General features: G+C 28.2%; 5 protein-coding genes across 5 annotated transcripts; 3 read left to right on the top strand and 2 right to left on the bottom strand. All coding sequences in view use genetic code 12, as the record gives it.

The window, feature by feature from the left end:
* Positions 1–1523: 1523 nt before the first annotated feature.
* Positions 1524–3881, bottom strand: HGC1 (cyclin; the record flags this gene model as incomplete). The annotated part of the gene is made up of 1 exon (XM_713897.2): positions 1524–3881. One exon carries the CDS (start codon positions 3879–3881, stop codon positions 1524–1526), a length of 2358 nt encoding a protein of 785 aa, XP_718990.2.
* A 9675-nt stretch (positions 3882–13556) lies between these two features.
* On the top strand, positions 13557–14657 carry CAALFM_C100790WA (uncharacterized protein; the record flags this gene model as incomplete). The annotated part of the gene is made up of 1 exon (XM_713896.2): positions 13557–14657. One exon carries the CDS (start codon positions 13557–13559, stop codon positions 14655–14657), a length of 1101 nt encoding a protein of 366 aa, XP_718989.2.
* Positions 14658–17582: 2925 nt separating this feature from the next.
* Positions 17583–18236, bottom strand: ERG2 (C-8 sterol isomerase; the record flags this gene model as incomplete). The annotated part of the gene is made up of 1 exon (XM_713895.2): positions 17583–18236. The coding sequence occupies one exon, from the start codon at positions 18234–18236 to the stop codon at positions 17583–17585; it is 654 nt and encodes a 217-aa protein (XP_718988.2).
* A 156-nt stretch (positions 18237–18392) lies between these two features.
* Positions 18393–19274, top strand: CAALFM_C100810WA (N-acetylglucosaminyldiphosphodolichol N-acetylglucosaminyltransferase catalytic subunit; the record flags this gene model as incomplete). The annotated part of the gene is made up of 1 exon (XM_713894.2): positions 18393–19274. One exon carries the CDS (start codon positions 18393–18395, stop codon positions 19272–19274), a length of 882 nt encoding a protein of 293 aa, XP_718987.2.
* Positions 19275–19592: 318 nt separating this feature from the next.
* Positions 19593–20639, top strand: CAALFM_C100820WA (uncharacterized protein; the record flags this gene model as incomplete). Its single annotated transcript, XM_713893.1, has 1 exon — positions 19593–20639. One exon carries the CDS (start codon positions 19593–19595, stop codon positions 20637–20639), a length of 1047 nt encoding a protein of 348 aa, XP_718986.1.
* Between the last annotated feature and the right edge of the window lie 841 nt (positions 20640–21480).

Below are 21480 nucleotides of genomic sequence, written 5' to 3' on the forward strand. Positions count from 1 at the left end.
TTTGGTGGTTCAATATACTATTGTTAAATAGTAGTATCAGATAAATAGAATAAATATTTACTGTAAAAAGTATTAGAAAATAGGAATAGAGTAGTAGTAGTATTACTAGTATTTATGTAACAACAGTTAAGATTGAACATTTTTGGTGAATGTCGTGTAAACACGCCAACAACAACAACAACAACAACATTCCTTTTTTTTCTTTCTTTCTCTCTCACTCTCTCACAATCATTGTGTGACATTAACGATTTTGAGTGAGAAAAAAAAAAAGATTTTGTTAGTATTGTCGTTGGAATTAGTGTTGCAAAAAAAAAAGAACAATTTTCTTGTTTCTTACAGCACAGCCCTTTTTTTTCTGTTTGACTTAGTTGGAGCAACTACCCACCACCACCACCAATAATGTTTCCCATTAATCTGAAGAATACAATGTTTGTTTGGGTATCACACATGAAAGAGGATACATAGTATATTAGTATTGAGAAGCTTTTTTTTTGGTTTTGAGGATTAAAGGTGCTATAATTCTGTAAATTTGGGGTGGGGGAGAGGGGCGGACTTTATAGTAATCAAGTAATCGACAACTCACATCATTTCCTACAAGAAAATGGAATGTTTTTCGTTTCTTTCCAAGTTCTACAAACATCACTATTTGGAATTTTTTTATTAAATAAGATAGATTAATATTAATCAAATTGGGAAATAAGATTATTGTATATTTATGTAAAGGGGTGTTTGTTTGTGTGTCTTATTCATTAGTAATCTAATCGAAGGTAAAAAAAACAATCTTGAGTTGACCATAAAGTAATTGCCATTGAGACCGAAGTAACAATTCAGGACGAATAAAGGATACTTTCCAGTAGTGTATTATAGATTATCGCTTGTTATATATTATTGAATATATTCTGAATTGTTCAAAACTTCATCTCAAACCTCTTTTTCTCACTTTAATCAACTTACACTTACAATCAAAACAATTTTTTAAAAAACTATTATTTATATTAATTGTATATATCTTATATATATTATATATATATATAGGGAAGATGTAAATGGGAATTATGATTTCTGATTTCTAGTATACAATGCTAAAATTAATAAAAAAAAAAAAAAGAACAATCAAACTCACATTTTATCAAAACACTAAAAGGGGTAAAAAAAAAAAGAACTCAGAACTAAAAATAGTATATACTGTCACACTTAATGATAATAATAATAAACAAGATAAACAAGATAAAAGGCAAAACGATAAGCAACACACATATAACAAAGATGGAATTAATAAAATTGAAAAAAAAAAAAAAAACACTTTTTCTTTTTCTCTTTTTTCTTAATTTTTTATAAACTAATAAATGGGGGATATGATGGATAATATAAGTTATTAATTGATTGTAGGTAGGTAGGTGTAGAATTAAAAAACAAAAAAAGGCAAACAAAAACAAAAACAAAAAAACATCATTAAAATTTCATATCATAATAACAACATCTTTCTCCATTCTCCATTCTCTACTTTATCTTTCTCTCTTTCTTTAATGAATCATATTACATAATCGAGTTTTAGTATAAATAGGAGAATCATTTTCACTAATAGGTGTACCACTACCACCATTACCATTACCTTTACCATTACCACTGTTATTATTAATGACTCCACTCATAACACTACCATTGATTGTACTTGATGAATAATTTGAATAATTCATAAATCTTCTACTACTTGAAAATAAATCATTACTATTATCATCATCATCGTCATCATCATATTTATCATAATTATTTGTTGAGATTGATGAAGCAATACTAACTGCTGAAGAAGAAGAAGAAGAAACAGCACGAGAACCAGCGATACTATTAAACTTTGAATTGGTATTAGTACCATTATTATTGTTATCACCTTGATATAATTGTAATGGTTGTTGTTGATTTTGGCCTTGGTTTTGTTGTTGTTGTTGCTTGCGACCTGGTGTATATTTCATTGGTGGTGGTGGTTGCATATTTGGAGAATTGAAATAATTATTATAAGATAATTGATGAGGTGCAGGAAGCTGACTATTATTATTATTATTAGTAGTAGTAGTAGTAGTAGTAGCAATAGTAGTAGTGTTGTTATTGTTGGCGGAGTTTGATTTGTTTGAATTTTTATTGGCCAGATTTGGTGGTGTTACCATTTGATAAACGGTAGAACTATGATGATGAGAATGCATTTGTGGTGGTGGTATCGATACCGATAATGATGGTTTATGGTGATGGTGGTGGTTATTATTATTACTACCACCATTATGATATTGATAATTTAATTGTGAAGAATTTTTAGTATGGGAATTTATAGTTGTTGAATCAACTGGTGATATTGTAGTATTGTTATTATTATTATTAGTCAACCCTAATGACGTTGAAGAATTGGAATAATTGGAATAATTGGAATAATTGGAATAATTCTTTTGTCTTTTATGAGGTGTCATACCTAATGGAGTTGTTGAAGTAGTACTACATGATGAACTTGGTGTATTTGCATTAGAAGATGATGCAACAGATGAAGTAGATGATACTGATGATGATCTTGAATTGGCATAACCAATATATGATGATACTGGAGTAGTAGAGCCAGTAGAACTAGTTGGTGTAGTACTGATATTATCAGATGTTGTTGTTGTTGTTGTTGTTGTTGGGGAATAACCACTATTACCAAACCCGCCAATGATACTATTGGTAGTATAATTAAGTTTATATTGTAAATTAAATTGTTGATAAATAAATTGAGGACCTTTTGAATGGAAAACTTTCATCATAAAATCCGAAGCATTCAAAACCGATTTAATCACAGCTTTTTTAATATGTTTATAACGTTGCATATCAAATCTAATAGGATGATCACTATCACAATTTAAAATTGTTTGATAATGTTTATCAAAAGGTTGTAATTGGAAGGTTTCATTAATTAAATCCATAATAACTTGACCTAATTCAATTATATTAGTATCAATTAAATCATGGGAATATAAGGCTGCATAACTAAGAAATTCTTTAATCTTGAAAAATTCATTACCATCATTGGCATTGGCATTGGCAGATTCATCATTGGTGGTGATGGTCTGTTCATATTCATTATTATTGTTAATATTGATGACATTAAATTCATGACTGTCAATAATAAATTCTTCGATTGAAGGATCATTTAAAGACCATTCTAAAGTGTTTAAAACATGAACTTCCATTTGTTTAAACATTCCTTGATCATATTTACATTTAGCACCACATAATTTCACCAATTCATGTAATTTCGGTAATCGGAATCTTTCTGTTGGACCAAGATATTTCCCACCACATCCATAACCTAAATCATTTATGGTTCTAAAATTTTCATGACCAATTTTATCTAAATTATTAATATTAACAAAATGATTATTACCACCCATTACTTTACTTGCAATCCATAAACATGTAGTTATAATTAATTGGGATTGATCTAATAATACAATTCTTTTGGAACAATATCTATCGAAAATTTTCACCGCTTTAAAAAAAACAAATGGTAAAATTTTTAAACGAATCGACATTTTTAATAAAAAATCAATCAATTTTAATCGAATGGTGAAAGTTAAATATGGTTGTTGTTTATATAATGATAAATTTGGTTTATTGGTTTCAATCAAATTAACCATAATATCATAAATGTCTAAATCATATTCAGCAAGACTTTGATTATGAATTTTGATTTCCGATTCATATAATTGTGAAGGATATTTTTCTTGAACAAATGATTTGGAGCCAGAAGCTTGGGGGTTGTTGTTGGATTTGGTTGTTGAAATGTTTTTGTATGGATGTTGTTGTTGTTGTTTTTGTTGTGAAATTGATTTTGGAGTTAATGGTTTAGTTATATTTATCATTATTAATATATGTTTATATGTGTATATGTGAATGGAAACCCTAGATATTAAAGTGTTGGGTATTGGTTTGATGCTTTGATGAAAAAAAAAACCGGGAATATTAAACTATTAAATATAGTTAGCTGTCGTTGTTGTTGTTGTTGTTGTTGTAGTTGATAGTAATTTTACGTAAGGAACACCAAATTCAAAATTAATACTTAACGTTGAGTATGTTATGTTAAGTGTGTATAGTGTAGTATCCGTTGGTCGTCTAAAATGTAAGTAGTGGGACCAGAACTAAAAAAAAAAAGCTTCACTAAAAAAACAAAGGGTTCTAATTTTGTGTTGTTTTGAAGTGTAATCTAAAGTGCACTTGTGTTAGAACTAAGAATTTTTGTAACTTTATACACGCACAACGCACACAATCTATTTGAATTGAATTGAATTGAATTGAATTGAATTGAATTGAATTGAATTGAATTGAATTGAATCTTTTTCTATCAACACTAAGTTATTGAAGGGAAAATTAGAGATTTAATAATCTTCAGGATTGTGTTGTTGTAAGCGAGTTTCTATCTTTTATTGGGAAGTATAGTTTGGGTTTTTGTTACTTGTGGTTGTTAGAAACTTTGAGGGGAGGAGGACAGAATTTCTCTCTGAGATTTTGTTTGGACTCTTCTTGTATGGAAGAAATTAAAATTTTCACTAAACAAGAATTGAAATGGTTGTTCTAGTAGTAGTTGTTGTTATCCTTGAATTAATAACTATTGATATTAAAAAGTGTGAAAAATATAAAGAAGAAAAATTGAATCTAGAAAAATATATTAGAAAAAAATTATAAAAAAAAATTGATGGTACTTTCCACACTATTATATTTATATATCTTTGATTAATTGAAGCCAGAATCAGATTTGAAAAATTTTTGACTAAGGGTTGAAAAAAATAATAATATTAATAATAATAGATTAAAAACAAAATTTAACGAAGAAAATGTGTATGTATGTGGATAGGGAAAAGATAAACAACAACAACAACAACAAGAGAGTATTAAAGTATATGCATATATGCATAACCTGCATATCCCAATAACACCAAGAAGTAAGCACATAATTCAACTATACACAAATAGAAATGATTGAGATATAAGAAAACTTGTCTTGTCTTGTGTTGTGTCTAATGATTAAATGTAAAACAAGACAATGTTTTGAAAACCACTGACAGATAGAACGAGAGAGAGAGAGAATGAGAATTTATTATTTATTATTTGGCTAATTGGGTTTTGTGTATTTCTTTCTTTTTGTGTAAAATTTGATTTGCCCCCCCCCCCCCCCCGCCCACTCCCTAGTACTAATAATCAGTATCAATATGAAGTACGCACGCACGCACACATTCTTATTTCTTATATTTTGACTTTTAACAGGAGTAAAAAAAAAACTATCACCACTACTATTACTACCACTACTACTACTACTAACTTTAAATCTTTTGTGGCCAAATTACTAACAACTACAACATTCTAACATGAAAATGAAAGAATTTAACAAATTTTAATTTTATTATTCCCTTCATTATACTTTTACTTTTTTTTTTTTTTCATTATGTATACAATTGTAATCATTTGCATATAAAGTATATATATGTATATATATTATTTAATTTTGGAAAAAATCCTCGTACAAGACTTGTCTTAACATTTTGCTTGGTGTTCCAAATAGGCTAAAGCTGTAGTTTTGAAAGAGAGAGGGTTGTTGTTAATATTATGCGAAGAAATTAATTTACTAAGAAGAGAAGAGAAGAGAAAAAGAATGAGACGTTTTTTTTTTTTTTTCGACAAAGACAAAATTTTAAATTTTTCATTATTTTTAGTTTTTTGTGCTTTTTTTAGTTTATGCTTATTATGCACATCATTTGATTGTTCTCTCTCTCTTTTATTAGTTTTAGTTTTAGTTTTGGTTTGGTTTGGTTCCGTTTGACTTTGGTTTTTGGTCTGTCTTATCAGGATTAGACTATTCTTATTTGTTTAGTTATTGATGTAATCAAATTATTGTCATTGTCGTCATTTTTTTGTTTTGTTACTATTAGTATTGTTTTGGGGTTTTGAGTTTTGAGTTTTGAGTTTCGGGTTTTTTCTTTTTTATTTTCTCCTATTGTATTTTCATCGTCACCATTATATATCATGGTTTGTAGTCTTTCAATTTGTACCCTTTGAACAAAATAAAACAAACAATACCATATCATATCACATCACATATCACATCATTATACAATATAGAAGTTGTTGTTGTTTGTTTCTTTTTCAATTAGGGCGTTTTATTACTTAAAGGCGGAAGGAAGGAAGAAATGAATGAATGAATGCAAAAAAATGCTCAAACAAGAGAAAGAATGTAAATAATATTACTCGAAATTTTTTGCTTCTCTATTAGTAGTAGTAATAGCAGTAGTACTAGAAGATAATAATAATGATTAACAATAGTTATTGGATAGATGTAAAATCCCGAGAGCTTAGACTAATTAGGTAATACTACTTCTCAATTAAGTAATTCATATATCCGCCTACCCTATATGTTGGTTCTTTGACTCTGTTCTGACCCTGGCCCCTACTGAAAGGTCTAGTCTAGAACGAATACAACAGACGATTCTTAAAGGTTCTATACTAAACTTTGCACCCTGTCTTTGTTGTTTTTTCTGGTGCTACTTGCCCCTTTTTTTTTTAGATTGAACTTTGGACTTTGGACTTTGGACTCGACTCGACTCGACTCGACTCGACTTTCGGTCCCGCGTTTTTCAATTAGTTTAGATGCAAAACCAACTAAAAAAACAGTACAGTAAAAGAGACGAACATGATAAAGACGAACTGAAATCAAAATCAAAGCAAAACAAAACGAAACGAAACGAAACGTTTAGACTAAAAACCCAGATGATACTATCTGACGTTATAGTACATTATACATGTTGCTGTTACTATTGTTGTTGTTTTATAGAATTTGAAAATTATTTGTAATCTTGCTTGATTAATTGTAATATTATCATCAATTATTGCTATTCAGTAGAAACTGATGCATTAAGTTGTTCATATTTCTTTTTTTTTTTTCTTGCCTTGTCTTTGAACTATTAGCAAATCTAAACAAATCATATCAGCCTTGAGCTAAAGACAAGAAGTATCACTTGTGTATACAATAAACTAATTCAGAGTAGTTTTTTGTGAATCTAGTGGGGACGGGGGGGGGGGGGGGGGGAGGAACTATTTTTCAATCCCGATTTATTCAATACAATAGCTATGTATTATTAATATTATGTTTTGGTTTCCGGTGGTGTAAATCCTCATTCATTCCATCAAATACTTTTCTATCATCATCATCATCTCTATTGTTTTGTCAATCAATTCAATACATGGAGTTGACTATATGTTATCAACAATGAAGTTTTTTTTAGTGTGATTTCTGAAACACATTATCTGATATAACTTATAATAATAATCTGTCTATCTCTTTCTATATTTTTTAGTTTGTGATTTGCGTTTTTTCCCACCCCCCAAGAAATAGAGAATCACCGTTCAGCGTTTTGGTTCTGTTTTGGTACTGTTTTGGTTTTTTGTTTTACTAAAAAAGTTGTAAAATTAAATGTTATCCTATTTAGTTTCATTACATCGTCAAGATTAGTCTAACAACCCCGGATAGTAATAGATACTTAGAGGAGTAATTGTAGTTGTTCTATCTGTTGTTGTTACCATTCTCAACCAAAAGGATCTAGAATAAAATTAATAACAGAAAGTTAAAATAAAGAAGAGTTTATTGCTGCTTTTTTCCCTATTTTTGGATATCACAAACGAAAGAAACAAACAAAGACAAAAGCACAAAACTAGAATGATAATAATAATAATAATATATCATACCATAATTTTATCATCATCATCATACATTGTCATATGTCTCAGATGTCTAAGTTGCATTTTTTTTGTGATAATGGTTAAAAATGGTAGCCGCCTCTCATTACCACCACTACCACCACCAACTCTGTTGCAACTAGATGGGATGGTTAGTGGTCCACCTTATTTCAGTAGAGATTATTATCAGTTGTATTCTCCCTCTTTCCTCCTCCTACCCTTGTTCTCTTACAAATAGTTCTGTTTACACCCTTACATATATTGTTCTATAATGTTTTATTGTTTTTTTTTATAGAATTTTTTAACAGTGCTTCAGTAAGTATAATAATAATGATAATGATAATGGTAATGGGGGTTTTGTTTTAGAAAGCTGATATTTGTTGCCAATACTTGTGCAATTATTACACAAATTGATATTCATTTATTCATTCATTTATTCATTCATCGTCGTCGTCGTCGTCAAATTTTTTATTCGTGAGTGGCCCCATTTGTTTACATTTTTCAAATTTTTCAACCACAAAAACAGAAGAAAAAAAAAAAAAGGGCTAACAATAATAACAACAATGGAGAGGAAAACGTTATTTTTTTTTTCCTTTATTGTTTAATATTCTTAGAGCATTTAATTTTTTTGGTTATCTCATATTTTATCATCATCCACTTGTACATTTACATTTACACTTACATTTACATTTACATATAATATAAATTATTTATTCAACTTACTAACTAACTAACATTCAAACATTCTCAACAATCAATTGTTGTTATTTATGATCATAACCATTCAACGTCTTTTTTTTTTTTTATTTTTTTGTTTTATTTTTCTTCAACACATTTACCTAAATTGATCAAATTGAAAACATAACTAGATAAAAAAAAAGCATTATTTATCAACAACTATTGCAAAGAGTTCGGATATTGTCAATGATTGGAATTAGTACTACTACTAATGCTTTCCGATATCCGGGTCCCATATAAAAAGAAATGGTCTGATATTATCATGTAATAATAATAATTATTATTAATAGGACTTTAGTGTCCCCTGTTTCATTAAAAATTATCAAATTTTTGAGATTCAAATGTTTTAATATTAAATATTTAGGGGGAGGAGGGGGAGAGGGACTATAATGTCTTGAAAGGAAAGTATTTAGAGTATTTAGTAAAATTATCAACAACTTAAACCATCYCCCCCCCCCCCCCCACAAATGTATACTTAATTACCARKTACACTATAGATTAGTCTCTTCCTCCTCCTCCTCCTGCTACTCGTGCTACTCCTTTTTTTTTTTAGTATTATATACTCTATTGATTATCACAATAATAATAACGTCTTATTCATTAATGGTGCTAATAACTTCTACCCATTGTAGATCTCTTTGTATTTTTTTTATTATATTTTGTAATTTTAATTGAAGGAATGTTTAATATTCATTCTGGAAATTAACTAATTAACCTTCTCTCTCTGTCTCTCTCCTACTTTCTTCGTTTTCGATTTCATTATTAAGAATCCCACATAATACTACTATCTAAAATACCTTCTATTTATTCTTCATTTTTGAGATAGAATTTGTACAAAATTTAGAAGAAAAAAATAAAATACCTATGATTAATCATTACTACCACCACCACTTAGCACTAACACCCACAAATAGAGATATTTGAGTTTGTTTGTTTGTCTGTCTTCTTCTTTTTTTGTTTATTTCCAGAATAGGTAATTTGAAAAAAAATGGACATGTCTTGAAAAAAATTTATTATGCTCAGTTTGTCCTGGGTCTTTGGGGGGGGGGGACGATGAGTTTTCTAGACCCTAGCTAGCCTAACCTAGGCTAGGCTAGCTTTTATTCACATTTAAAATTAGTTGGTAAGACCCTCCAAAAAAATATTCACAAAAATGACAAACATATACACATACACAAACGAGGTCCAGCGCAACTACCATATTTGGTAAAAAAAAAAAAAAGAAATGTTTCAAATAAAATGATGAATAAATGAATGAATAGACGTCAAAAGTTGACTTGGATAGGAGGTGTGATGAAAATTTCCATTAGCAGCAGCAGCAGCAGCAGTAGCAGCAGCAACAACAACAGCCGCCTTTAAGATTCTATTTGTGATACACTTACTACTACTAATAATTTTTTTTTTTTACACGAATTAACTAAGTTCAACTATAATTGAAATTCTTCGTGATTATATTTCTTAATTATTATTGTTTTTTATTGATTCTGAAACATGGTAACAAAAAGAACTCACTCACTCACCCGCCCGCCCGTCTACTTCCTTCGCCTCTATCCGTAACTTTAGTGAGATGATATATTGATTGACGTAGTTGTTGTTGTTGTTGTTGTTGTAAAATATTTGATTTTGAATAAAACCTTCTTCTTTTGTCCTTTGATAACAAGGATATAAGTTTAAAACTTTATTGTAAAGATGGCTGGTATGAATAAATAAATGAATGAATGTGTATGATATTTTCAGGATTACATATTCAAAGAAAGAAAGAATTCTACATAGTTTGCATGTGTATGTGTATGTGTCTGTGTATATATTTGTGTTACATTACCATATAATAGAAACCGTCTGTCTCACTTTCTCTATCCGTTTTTTGCAGTCAAAACACAAAAACTAATTTAACAAAGAAGAAAAAAAAGGGTGAAGCACTAAAATTAAAATTATGGTTTAGTGTTTAGTTTAGTGTTTAGTTTAGTGTTTAGTTTAGTTTAGAACAAAAGAACAGGACTTTAACAACAATAAGCCTTTTTTTTTTTTTATTTTTTTTCAACTAAATACTTAACAAAGTTTAGTGATGTATGTATGCACTTTTTTATTTGCCCCCCTCCCCCTCTCTCTCTCTCTTTCTCTCTCCAAAAGTACAGGCCAAATAACCGTCAACTTTTTCTTTTCTTCATCTTTTCTCGTCTAATAATTAGTTTGAACATTATGATTTCAATTGGGGTGGTAAGTTTAATTTAAAAAAAGGTTTGACATTATTAAAATAAACTCATTTCAAGAATTCTTACAGATGTCTTCGTAATTGTTGTTGTTGATGATGATGATGGCTAGTAATATTTTCAATATCTAAAAATTGTAGTTTTTTAATAGAACTAACTATCTAATTTATAATATAGTTTCTTTATCTCTATTATGTATATTGTCAATTATTATTATTATTATTATTATTATTATTATTATTTGTTGTTTAATTTTCTATTGTCTTTTTTTTTTTTTCTTCTTTTCGTTTTTATCCTGATATTAAAGAGGTCTTTCTTTTTTTAAGGAAAAACTTATTATTTCGTGATAATAATGATTGTTATTGTAGAATTTGTGTTTTCGTTAGTTCCGGAATTGTAAAAAGTGAATTAGTGTTCAATTTAGTCTAGTCTAGTCAAGTCAAGTCAAGTGACTAACCATTTTCTTCTTCCCCCTTGCCCCATACATCGCCTCCTCCACCCCCCTCTCCTCCCCCCCAAGAGGGGCACTTAAATCCTTTAAGTCCTCGAGTCTAGATCATTAACAGTGCTCTTGATTAGCTATTGCGATGATGATGATGATGACGACATCAAAATCAATAAAGTTTCTAATCTAGTTATTGTTAGTATTGTTTCGTCCCCTATCCAGCTATTTTCCTGGTTTTCGTGTATTTTCAGTATTTTCAGGTATGTTTTGAATAATATATGGAAGATGATAATTATAGTTAACACACATACATACACACACGATATCACATTTTTGCTTCTTTTTTTTTTTTTTTTTTTTTTCCCACTAATTTTTCATTATTTATGATTATTGAATTCTTATATTATCTTTAGGCTTTTTTCTTCCAAATTTTTTTTTTTATTCATGTTCTATATATTCTTATCATCATTTGAAGTCAATAAATGTATTACTATTTTATTTGTCTTGTATAAAAGAGATAACACAAGGCATATTTCTATTTTTTTATTAGTCTTATTTCAAAAAGAGAAATAAAAAAATCAATCAATCTACTTTAGTCATTTAGTCTAATGATATTTTTGGTTTAGTTTATAGATTCTCTCTTTGTCAAATTTGAACTAACAAGTATTAGTCATATTATTGTCATTTTAGACAACCATAGTAAGGTATCATTCAACTAACAACTAACAACTAACAACTAACAACTAACAATTCATTAACTCATTGATCTTGCAGATACAAAAAATAAAACTAAACTCTACAGGATAAACAATTCTTCAATTGTTTGAAATGATCTATAATGATTGTGGCAGTTGTGAGTTGTAAAGTGTTACTATCGTAGGTTTTTTTTTTTTTKTTTTCGTATGGTTTCTCTTTCTCTCTGTCCTATCAAAAATCAATCGTGGGAATTGTAAGTTGTTAATTACTGATTTGATTATAGTTCCAAAGAGAGATGGTGGTGGTGGTGGTGGTAGTTTTTTTTTTTTTTGCATAATTAACTAAAAGAAGTAATCCATTTTCCCGAATTGGAAGGATTCAATATACTCTTGAGACAAAGAAAGTATTATCATGAATAATTAAAAAGCTAAAATTGATATAGAGAAGGAAGGAAATGAAGTAAAAAGAATGTGTCTAATAAAGAAAATGTCTATCTTTGTTGTCAGTCAAAGTCGTGGTGGTTAATATATATATATATACAATGAAATATACTTTGTAAACTGGGGACGCGTACCAATTGAAATCAAAAAGTCAGAAAGTTAAACTATTTAAGATAAAGGTAAATCTTCTTCTTCTTTTTTAGACTATTTAGCTTTATTATTTTTTTTTTTTGTTTTTTGTTTTGTTTTAATGTTCATGTCAAAGTAATATTACTTAATAGTTTAAAAGCCTTGGAATTGTTTATCAAGCTTATTTCTTTTCTTGAATCCATTTGATTACGGAAGGATATTCTTTCCATCATTTAGTTTATAACTAAGAATAATATTTAATTTTGTTATTTTTTTTAGATTTTTAGAGTTTTACTTTTTTTGTTTGATAGTGTTTATTCAAGAATGTATAACATCATATAGATATTACTACTAGAAAATGACGAAATAAACAAATGCAATGGCTGATTTATCCTAATTGCATCTTTTAAAATGTGCTTTGAATTAGTTGTTTCTCTAATGTGTCAATAATCGACTCTCGATATATGTACAAGAATGTTTAATTAATACTAGAGAACTAAACAATCATTAGTTTTGCCTTTATTTTTTAGGCTAAGAAATGATTCATACATACAATAAGTGTTATCAGTATATTTTTCTTTTTAAATAATAAGAATCGTTTGTGCCCAGTCACTTTAATTGTTTTCAACATCAACTCTTGGAATTGTACAAATCGCCTTTTTTTTTTTTTTTTTTTTGCAAATGATACATATGAATTAAGCTACTGAAAAAGGTACTCTAATTAGCTTATGGGATGTCCATTGGAACTGGGAACTGTAATACTGATTTGTTGATATGTAACGTGTATAATATTGAATTGATTCAATAGGTATTTCCTGAAATTTTGTTCTTATATTGATCCCATTCTATAACTATATATTAAGTTTATAAATGGGCTATTACTAATATAACTTCGTGTAAACCTTGTTTGTTATAACTTCTTGGTGCCTTGTGTGTGTGTGTGTGTGCGTGAGTATCTACAACATACTTGTTTAGTTTAGTAGTTTGTGTGTGGGGCGGAAAAAACTCGGAACGATGAAAAAAAAAAAATAATGATAATAATCAAAACAAATCAAACCACAACGATAATTTCAAATCATCTTTCGTTCAGAATCTTCCTATTTCTGTTACAATCCTTCACTTCACTTCACTTCACTTTACTTTACTTTATATAATATGTGGAGATCTCTACTAGGTTTAGATAATGATGATTCTGAATTAATCAATCAACCAACAATAGATTATAATACTATATCTTCACCATCAAAACAACCACAACAACCAAAGCAAAACTCACAGAAGAATAAGCCATTAGACAAACCACGTAATCAAACATTTGGAACCGTGATTGATTATTCTGATGTTGAAGATGGTGATGATGATGACGAATATTTGGATCTAAATAATGATATTAAAACTAATACACGACTAATCAATCAATGGAGAACCAACAATATCCAACCCACCACATTTAATCCCACCATTAATCAAAATGGATCAATTAATCGACAACCTACACTCACAAATGTTTCTTTACCTGATCAATACCCTGGGAAATTTCCTCACCTAAAGAACGATAATGATGTTAAACAAGACAACTCTGTTAACCTACTAGAAGCAGATAAGGAATATGAATCTTTAATTGATGCAAAAATTCAAGCATTACAAAGAGAAATCGATAATAATGATAATGATAATCACAACTTCCCTCAAAACGTTGAAACTACTAACGTACTTGATGAGATTAATAATTTACAATTGAAAATTACATCACAAACTAAAACATTACAAGAATTGAATGAATTGGTTGATGTTTATGAAGATGAAATACAATCAAATAATAATACTACTACTACTACTACTACTACTACTCCTATTCCTACTACAGGAAAATTAATAATTGATTATAAAGATTATCAAAATTTGAAAAATGAATATATGAATGAATTAAATCGAGTTAAAAAATTATATGAAGCTTATTATTTATTATTTAATCGATATATTTCATTGAAAAGAAGTTATAAACAACAAAAGGAGCAAAAGGTGGCACTGTCTAAAAAGAATGATGAGGATAAGGTTGATAAGGTTGATGAGGTTGATGAGGTTGATGAGGTTGATGAGGATGATAAAGATCCCAAGGATGGTCGTAATGGTGATACTATATCCATCAAAGAGAAAATCAATCAAATAAAGAGTAAAACTAATGATTCATCAATCAAGACTATATGTGATACCCTTTTAAAAGATGTTACAAAATTGGAAAAAAACCGGTACTAATTGTTAATTATGCAATTCATTAAACATTAAACAAGCAATCAATTTAAAAAAATAAATGAAAAATATATGAAAAAAATATGAAAAAAATATGAAAAAAAAAGATTAAAAGACGATACATAACCAAATAATTACTAGAGTTAATAATAATAATGATTATTTGATTTCTGTTATTTGTTGTATATGTTATATAATTTGGAACACACCAAATATTTCATCTCCAACGGTCTTTTGTTGAAAAGAACCCTTTGGAAACCTGTTGTTTTCAGGACGCGTTTACGGATTGGCGTATATATGCATATTTAATATTATTACCCTAAAGAAAAAAAAAAGCGAAAAAAAAAAATAACGTATTATAGGTAATGTATAAATGCAATATGTAAATGTGTTATGTATATTATGTATAAGTAAATTAGGCTATAGTTTACCAATAAAGAAATCCAATTCATGTTGTTGTTGTTGTTAATTGCTGTACATCATCATCATTACTACTAGGACAAGCACACAAACTATTGGTAAGAGAATTCTTCTTTTTGTTGTTGGACGGTATTTTCCTTTGGTATTGTAATGATGATTTAGATAACACATTAAAAAAATACTAATTTGAATTTCTACATGATGTAAAGATTTTTATATGTGTCAGATTTAAGAGATTTTACAGGAGTGATTGATTTGATTTTAATGCTTGAATTATCAAATTACTGCAAATCTATAATAATTCATTGACTTATTACTTTGGAATACATTGATATTATTAATGGTTGTTATTGCTGTGGTTATAAGTAAGAGCATTCAAAAAAAACAAACATGGAATACTAGGCTAGAATTACTCTCTTTATTCATTCATACATTCATCCCTTGTTGTTCATTATTTCGCTACCACTTTCCTGATAATTCTTAAAATATCAATTATTTGCGAAGAAAGAAAGAAAGAAAGAAAGAAGAAATATACTACTATACACCCATAGAAGAAGAAAACCCTTTCCTAACAAATAAGTTTAAAAACAATACGTCCTGCTATTTCTTTCTCTTTTTTAATTAACATTGACTAAATTTACATAATTGTCGATCTTTATTTTGTATTATCTATTCTCATGTGAAACTGAAAGAATGATAATTACAACAACTAACTTGTTGGGGGGRGGGGGGAACACAAAAAAGGGATAAAGTAAGTTTCTGTTTTAGATCAAGCATAAAATTCATTCATTCACTCTTGACTCTAAAAATAACACTGATACATAGTTTTCCATGATTCGAAATATCTATCTCGGTCCTAATTGATTCGTTAAATAATCGAACAAACAAAACGAACAAACCAACTGGTTGAGAGACAATTTCTATTAGTTAACTTTTTTTGGAATATTAATTAATTGCAATTAGGACTTTTTTTTTTTTCTTTTCTATTTTTGTTGTTGTTTTTTTTTGCATCTTTGATATTAAATGCTACAAAAAATCCCAAATTGTGAAACATTTTTCTTTTATATATATTAACAATACATTCTTCTCTTTATGTTTTCATTGAATTCTTAAAAATGGTGATTAAATATCATTTCACAATATATCAAAAAGTAAAAAAAAAAAAAAAAGTATAGCTGTGATCACACCTTTGTAGAAATTTGAAGCAATTTTGATTCAAACCACATGATGATCAAAATTTGGAAAGGGAAGGAAATGAAAGGAAAGGAAGAACCTTGTATAATTATACATTTGAAACAATAGCAACTAATATTATTAGAATCATGAATGACAACAACAACAACTCCCTATTGTTATTGATCTACATCTAATACCTATTCCTCGCTTAATACTTCTGAAACCAAAATAATTCTATCCTTCTGTACTGAGTGTTCTTTATTATTAATATTGCTACAAGAAATAATTCCTCATCTGGATTCCTTTTCTTTTGGTTTTTCAACAATTACATTGTGATAATAGTCTGATTGTTAAGAAAATTTTAGAATTGAATGACTATCAAGTTGTTATTGTATATGTGTGGTTATAAGGAATGTAATAAGATGATGTAGACCAAACCAACAAACCCCCCCTCCTCTCCCCCATCAATTGTTTTCGATTCGAATTGACATTTCTATTCATGTAAGTAAAGGCGTTGGGTGGTGGGCGTTGATGTACGTTTAGATATGCATCTAAAATTATATAGTGTATAGAACATTCCATTCCATTCTCAAACATAAACATTTTCCTTTTGCTTTTTCTTGGTGCGTGCGTGTGTGTGTGTGTGTGTCCTTGTGTTGGATTTTTTTTTTGTTTTCTCTACCGCCTTGTGTACTTTTACGATTATTACTCTTCTGTGTAAATAATACTATTTAGATGATGATAATGACTACTAAGAGACTATGACTCCTTTCAATTCAATTTTTACTTGAAATGTTTGCAATTAAATATGGTCTTCCTAATACATGGCAGAATTTAATGGTGGTGTATTACAGAATGAATACTTTTTCTCTTCTCTATCCATGGCAACAAATGAAATAAATTCTTCAATATTTTGTTAAGATCAAATAGATGTTAGGCAGTAGTTAGAAAACCACTTCATATCGGGTGAGATTTTGTCTTTATCAAAATATAAATCTGAACTTTATCAATCATACTAACTAATACTTTATTCAACTATTATTTTTAACATTTGCTTATTTTGGGATGTTGTTTTTTTGCAACATTTTTTTTTTTTTCTATCTACTATAGTCACGTGATATAAACGTGATTGTTGTCACAAATGGCAGTCATCTTATACAATTATTATAATAATGTATTAGAATGATGCATCACGGTTTCATATATTGGTGTTAGTTAATGCTTCTATATATAGTATCACCTGGTTTGTACTTTCACCTGTTGAAACTCGGTGTCAATATTTGTATCCTTAATACTTTGCAGCAATGAACAAATCCGTGCCCCCTCTATTAACAATTAGAATTTCCCAATTAATAAATTCTTGATCATATCTTTACCAGTGTAATAAGCAGTCAAGTAAAAAGTATAGAAATCCATTGTTGAAGTCAAAGTATCCAAAAATCCAAATGGTAACATTGCTGGAATCCAGCCTTGAGCCAATTCTAAGGCAAATGATTCACCGGGCATAGCATATTGTTTAACATGACCTTTTGGTAAATGGTGTTGATCACCTGGTAAATAAACTTCGGGAATCAATGCACCAGGATAAGCTGCTCTTTGTTCACCAGTTAAAATTGTGAAATAATCATCAGCAAAATGAACTCCAGTATGACCTTCAGTCCCAATTGCTGTACCGAAAAAAATCAAATATTCAGAAATTGATGCATGTAAAATAAACATTGTACCCATGGCACCACCAGCATTATTATAAACCCAATCATCAAAATTTAAATCATTAATGATTTTAGGATATTTCTTTTGAATTTTTGGAGTCAAATCAATCATAATGGCCGTGGCATTACCATCTAGATGATCCTTTAATGTTTCTTGAACTAATTCTTGTAATACTTGTTTATCAAATAAATAATTGGTAGGTAACCAAGTATAAAATAAATAATTGAAAATAGCATATAATGCAATTGGAATAATTCCTACTAATAATAACTTCATAATTGATACGTTTCGACTCTCTGTCTATTAATAATTATAATTATTCAGTAAAATTTTTAACAGAAAGTATATTACTATTTATATATACTTTAGGTTGATGTTTATTAGTTGAATTTTTTTTTTTTTTCAAATTTTTTTTTTTTTTTTTCCCGTTCGATGTTTGATTGGCGTCGTTTAAAACCACTTCGGCCACATCAAATTTTTTTTTTTTATACGACAATACAGAACTATTCGGATAACGGATATCAATATTCATACAAATCAAATCAAATCAAATCAAATCAAATCAAATTAAATCAACAACAGCAAACATCAAGGCAACTTATCCGAATAAATAACCAACTACCACCTTCAGTAGTACTACACAATATAATCATGAAATCAATATTAATAACAACCGGAGCAACCATTACTTTCAAATCATTAATACAAATAATCTTATCACCTCAATTTCTTAATAATTTAATCCGTTTAAAAATCAATAAATTAATTATTCAATATGGTCATGAAATCAAAAATTCAATTAATTTAAGTGAGTCATTTTTCAATGAAACAATCAATAAATACGATTTGATTAATTTATTCAACCTAGAAATAGAAGAAACTCCCATTGGTGACGACGACGACGACGAAGGGATACGATTATTTAAGAATTCTGATATTGAAATTTTGGCATTTTCATATAGTTCAAACATTAATAAATATATTGAAAATGTTGATTTAATCATTAGTCATGCTGGTACTGGATCAATCATTGATTGTTTACATTTGAATAAACCATTAATTGTTATTGTTAATGATAAATTAATGGATAATCATCAATTAGAAATTGCTCAACAATTTACAAAATTGAATTATTGTATTTATTATTCAATTAAAGAGTTAGAACAGTATGTTAATAACAATGATAATAACAAGGATAGTAGGTTTTGGAATCAATTGAATCAATTGATTAATGGAGAATTACAATTGAATAAATTACCTCAAACTGATGGATCAATTATTGAAACGATAATTTGTGAGGAATTAGAAAAGTAATGAGTTGGCATTAGAATACAAGTCTCAAGGCGGTGAGCAAATAAATAGATCATTCATTAAACTAATAACTACTGTAATAATCTATGTAATTTGCTTTGGAAGGTATAGATGGTAATATCAATTGATAAGGGTTTGTTTGTATCACGTGATTCAGGTGTTGGCATATTGTCGTGTTATCTTGCCAAAAAAAATGTTGTTTCGTAACAATTTTCTGTGTTACACATTTCAAATTCTCTAAATATTTCTATGCCAATTCTTCCCCCCCTAATTAATTAATCAATCTAGATAGAAGAAGAAGAAGAATAAGAAGAAGAAGTTATGAGTACTCATAATATCATCTTAGACATAATTAACGACTCATCGTCATCTAAAATAGATCAATTAAATCAATTACAAAATGTCATTACTCAATTGTCAAAGACTGAACTCTTAGAATTGAATGTTTCATCAATCAATATCGAATCTTTCAAATTGATTGTCAATTTATTAAAAATTGAATCAATAATGACAAACTATCCCAAGGAACCATTAATTAAAACCCTAATAGAACAAGATTCAGCAATTAATGCTACTGGAATAACATTTTTATCACCATCAACTACGACAACTGATGAAGAACAATATATAAATACATTCATTAAAGCAAAATTAAATGATTTACAAAGTGATTATCAATATTTATTTAAAGAATTACAATATGATAATTTTATTGATTTAATTAATAAAAAAATGTTAATTCTAAATAATTTAAATAATAATGGAATTAATATTAGTTCATTGAAAGATAAATTGAATTTGAAAATTTTACAACTTTATTTAATTTCAAATTATGATTTCCGAAATGATAATATTTTAAATCATTTAATAAATGAAATCCATCAACAACAACAACAACAAGAAAATAAATATATTAATGAAATTGAAATATTGAGAGAAGTACAATCACAACCATTTGTATCATATGAATTATTTAAAACCATAATAGATCATGATTTTAATAATAGTTATTATCAAATCATTAATCAATTAATGAAATTTGATAAATTATATCGTAATATAATTGAAAATAATATTATTAAATTAACTAATTATTTCACTAACATAGAAATTAAAACCATTCATCAATTATTTGAGTTGTCGCCTCCACCAACATCAAAAACAACATCAACAACAAATAACTTGCCTACTATTGATATAGAATCGATGATTTTTGATATGATAATTAAAAATAAATTTAGAAATGTCACTACTATTGATCAATTGAATCAAACAGTAAGCTTTAACAATGATGATAATAAGAATAATAACGAAGATGGTATAAAATATATTGGTGGATTAGTTAATCAAGCATATATGAAGATTTAATACATCAATATTTGTCAATGAATGGGTACATGATGCATTACCTAAGTTTTGACATCTAGAGTGTTATAAAAGAATAGTACAGTTTTCTATGTTGAACTAATTTGTATAGTTTATACTAATCAAAAGAAGAAGAGAATACAAGATTGGTTTCAGAGAGATTTAGTGGATAATAGTACGTACTAGGATTCCCTTTTCATACTTTTGATTTTTTGACACATTCTGATACGTTGTATTTTTGTTATTGTTTGTATAAATAAAGAAGAAGAAAGGAACAGGTGACGTCAACCCCAAACCCCTAAATAGGAGGCAATTCTGATTTTCATAATACGAGTCAAATCAAGATAAAAGATCTAAAATGAAATTGAAAGAATCTATAGAACTATTTAGTTTAAAAGAATTAAATCCCTCATGAAGAAATAGAAGTTTTGGCATCTGTTTTTTTTTTGTTTATATCAACAAATTTTTAATGATTATGTTCTGATTGATTAATACGCGCAATAAAAAACTGAATAATAAAATTATAACGAGAGATAAGATTTCTTCTCTAACTGACAAAACTGCCCGATAAGCTTATAGTTAAGGTTTTATTGACAGATTGAAATCTTAAATGAAAAATAATGGAGGAGAAAGAAGGAAGATGAGGAGGAATTCTTGTTGAGCGGGATTTCCATTCCTTCTTATTACTCTTTAACTACCCCAAGAATCCATACATACATATATCCATCCATGATGGTTATAAATCATATGGAATAAATTCCCTCATTATGATTTGATTAATTTGAGTTTTTAGTTTTTCCTTTTTTTTTTCTTCGAGTAATTATTTATTCTAGCCGCTAAAAGC

The sequence above is a fragment of the Candida albicans genome, chromosome 1, assembly GCF_000182965.3.
Source record: "Candida albicans SC5314 chromosome 1, complete sequence".
NCBI lineage: Eukaryota > Fungi > Ascomycota > Pichiomycetes > Serinales > Debaryomycetaceae > Candida > Candida albicans.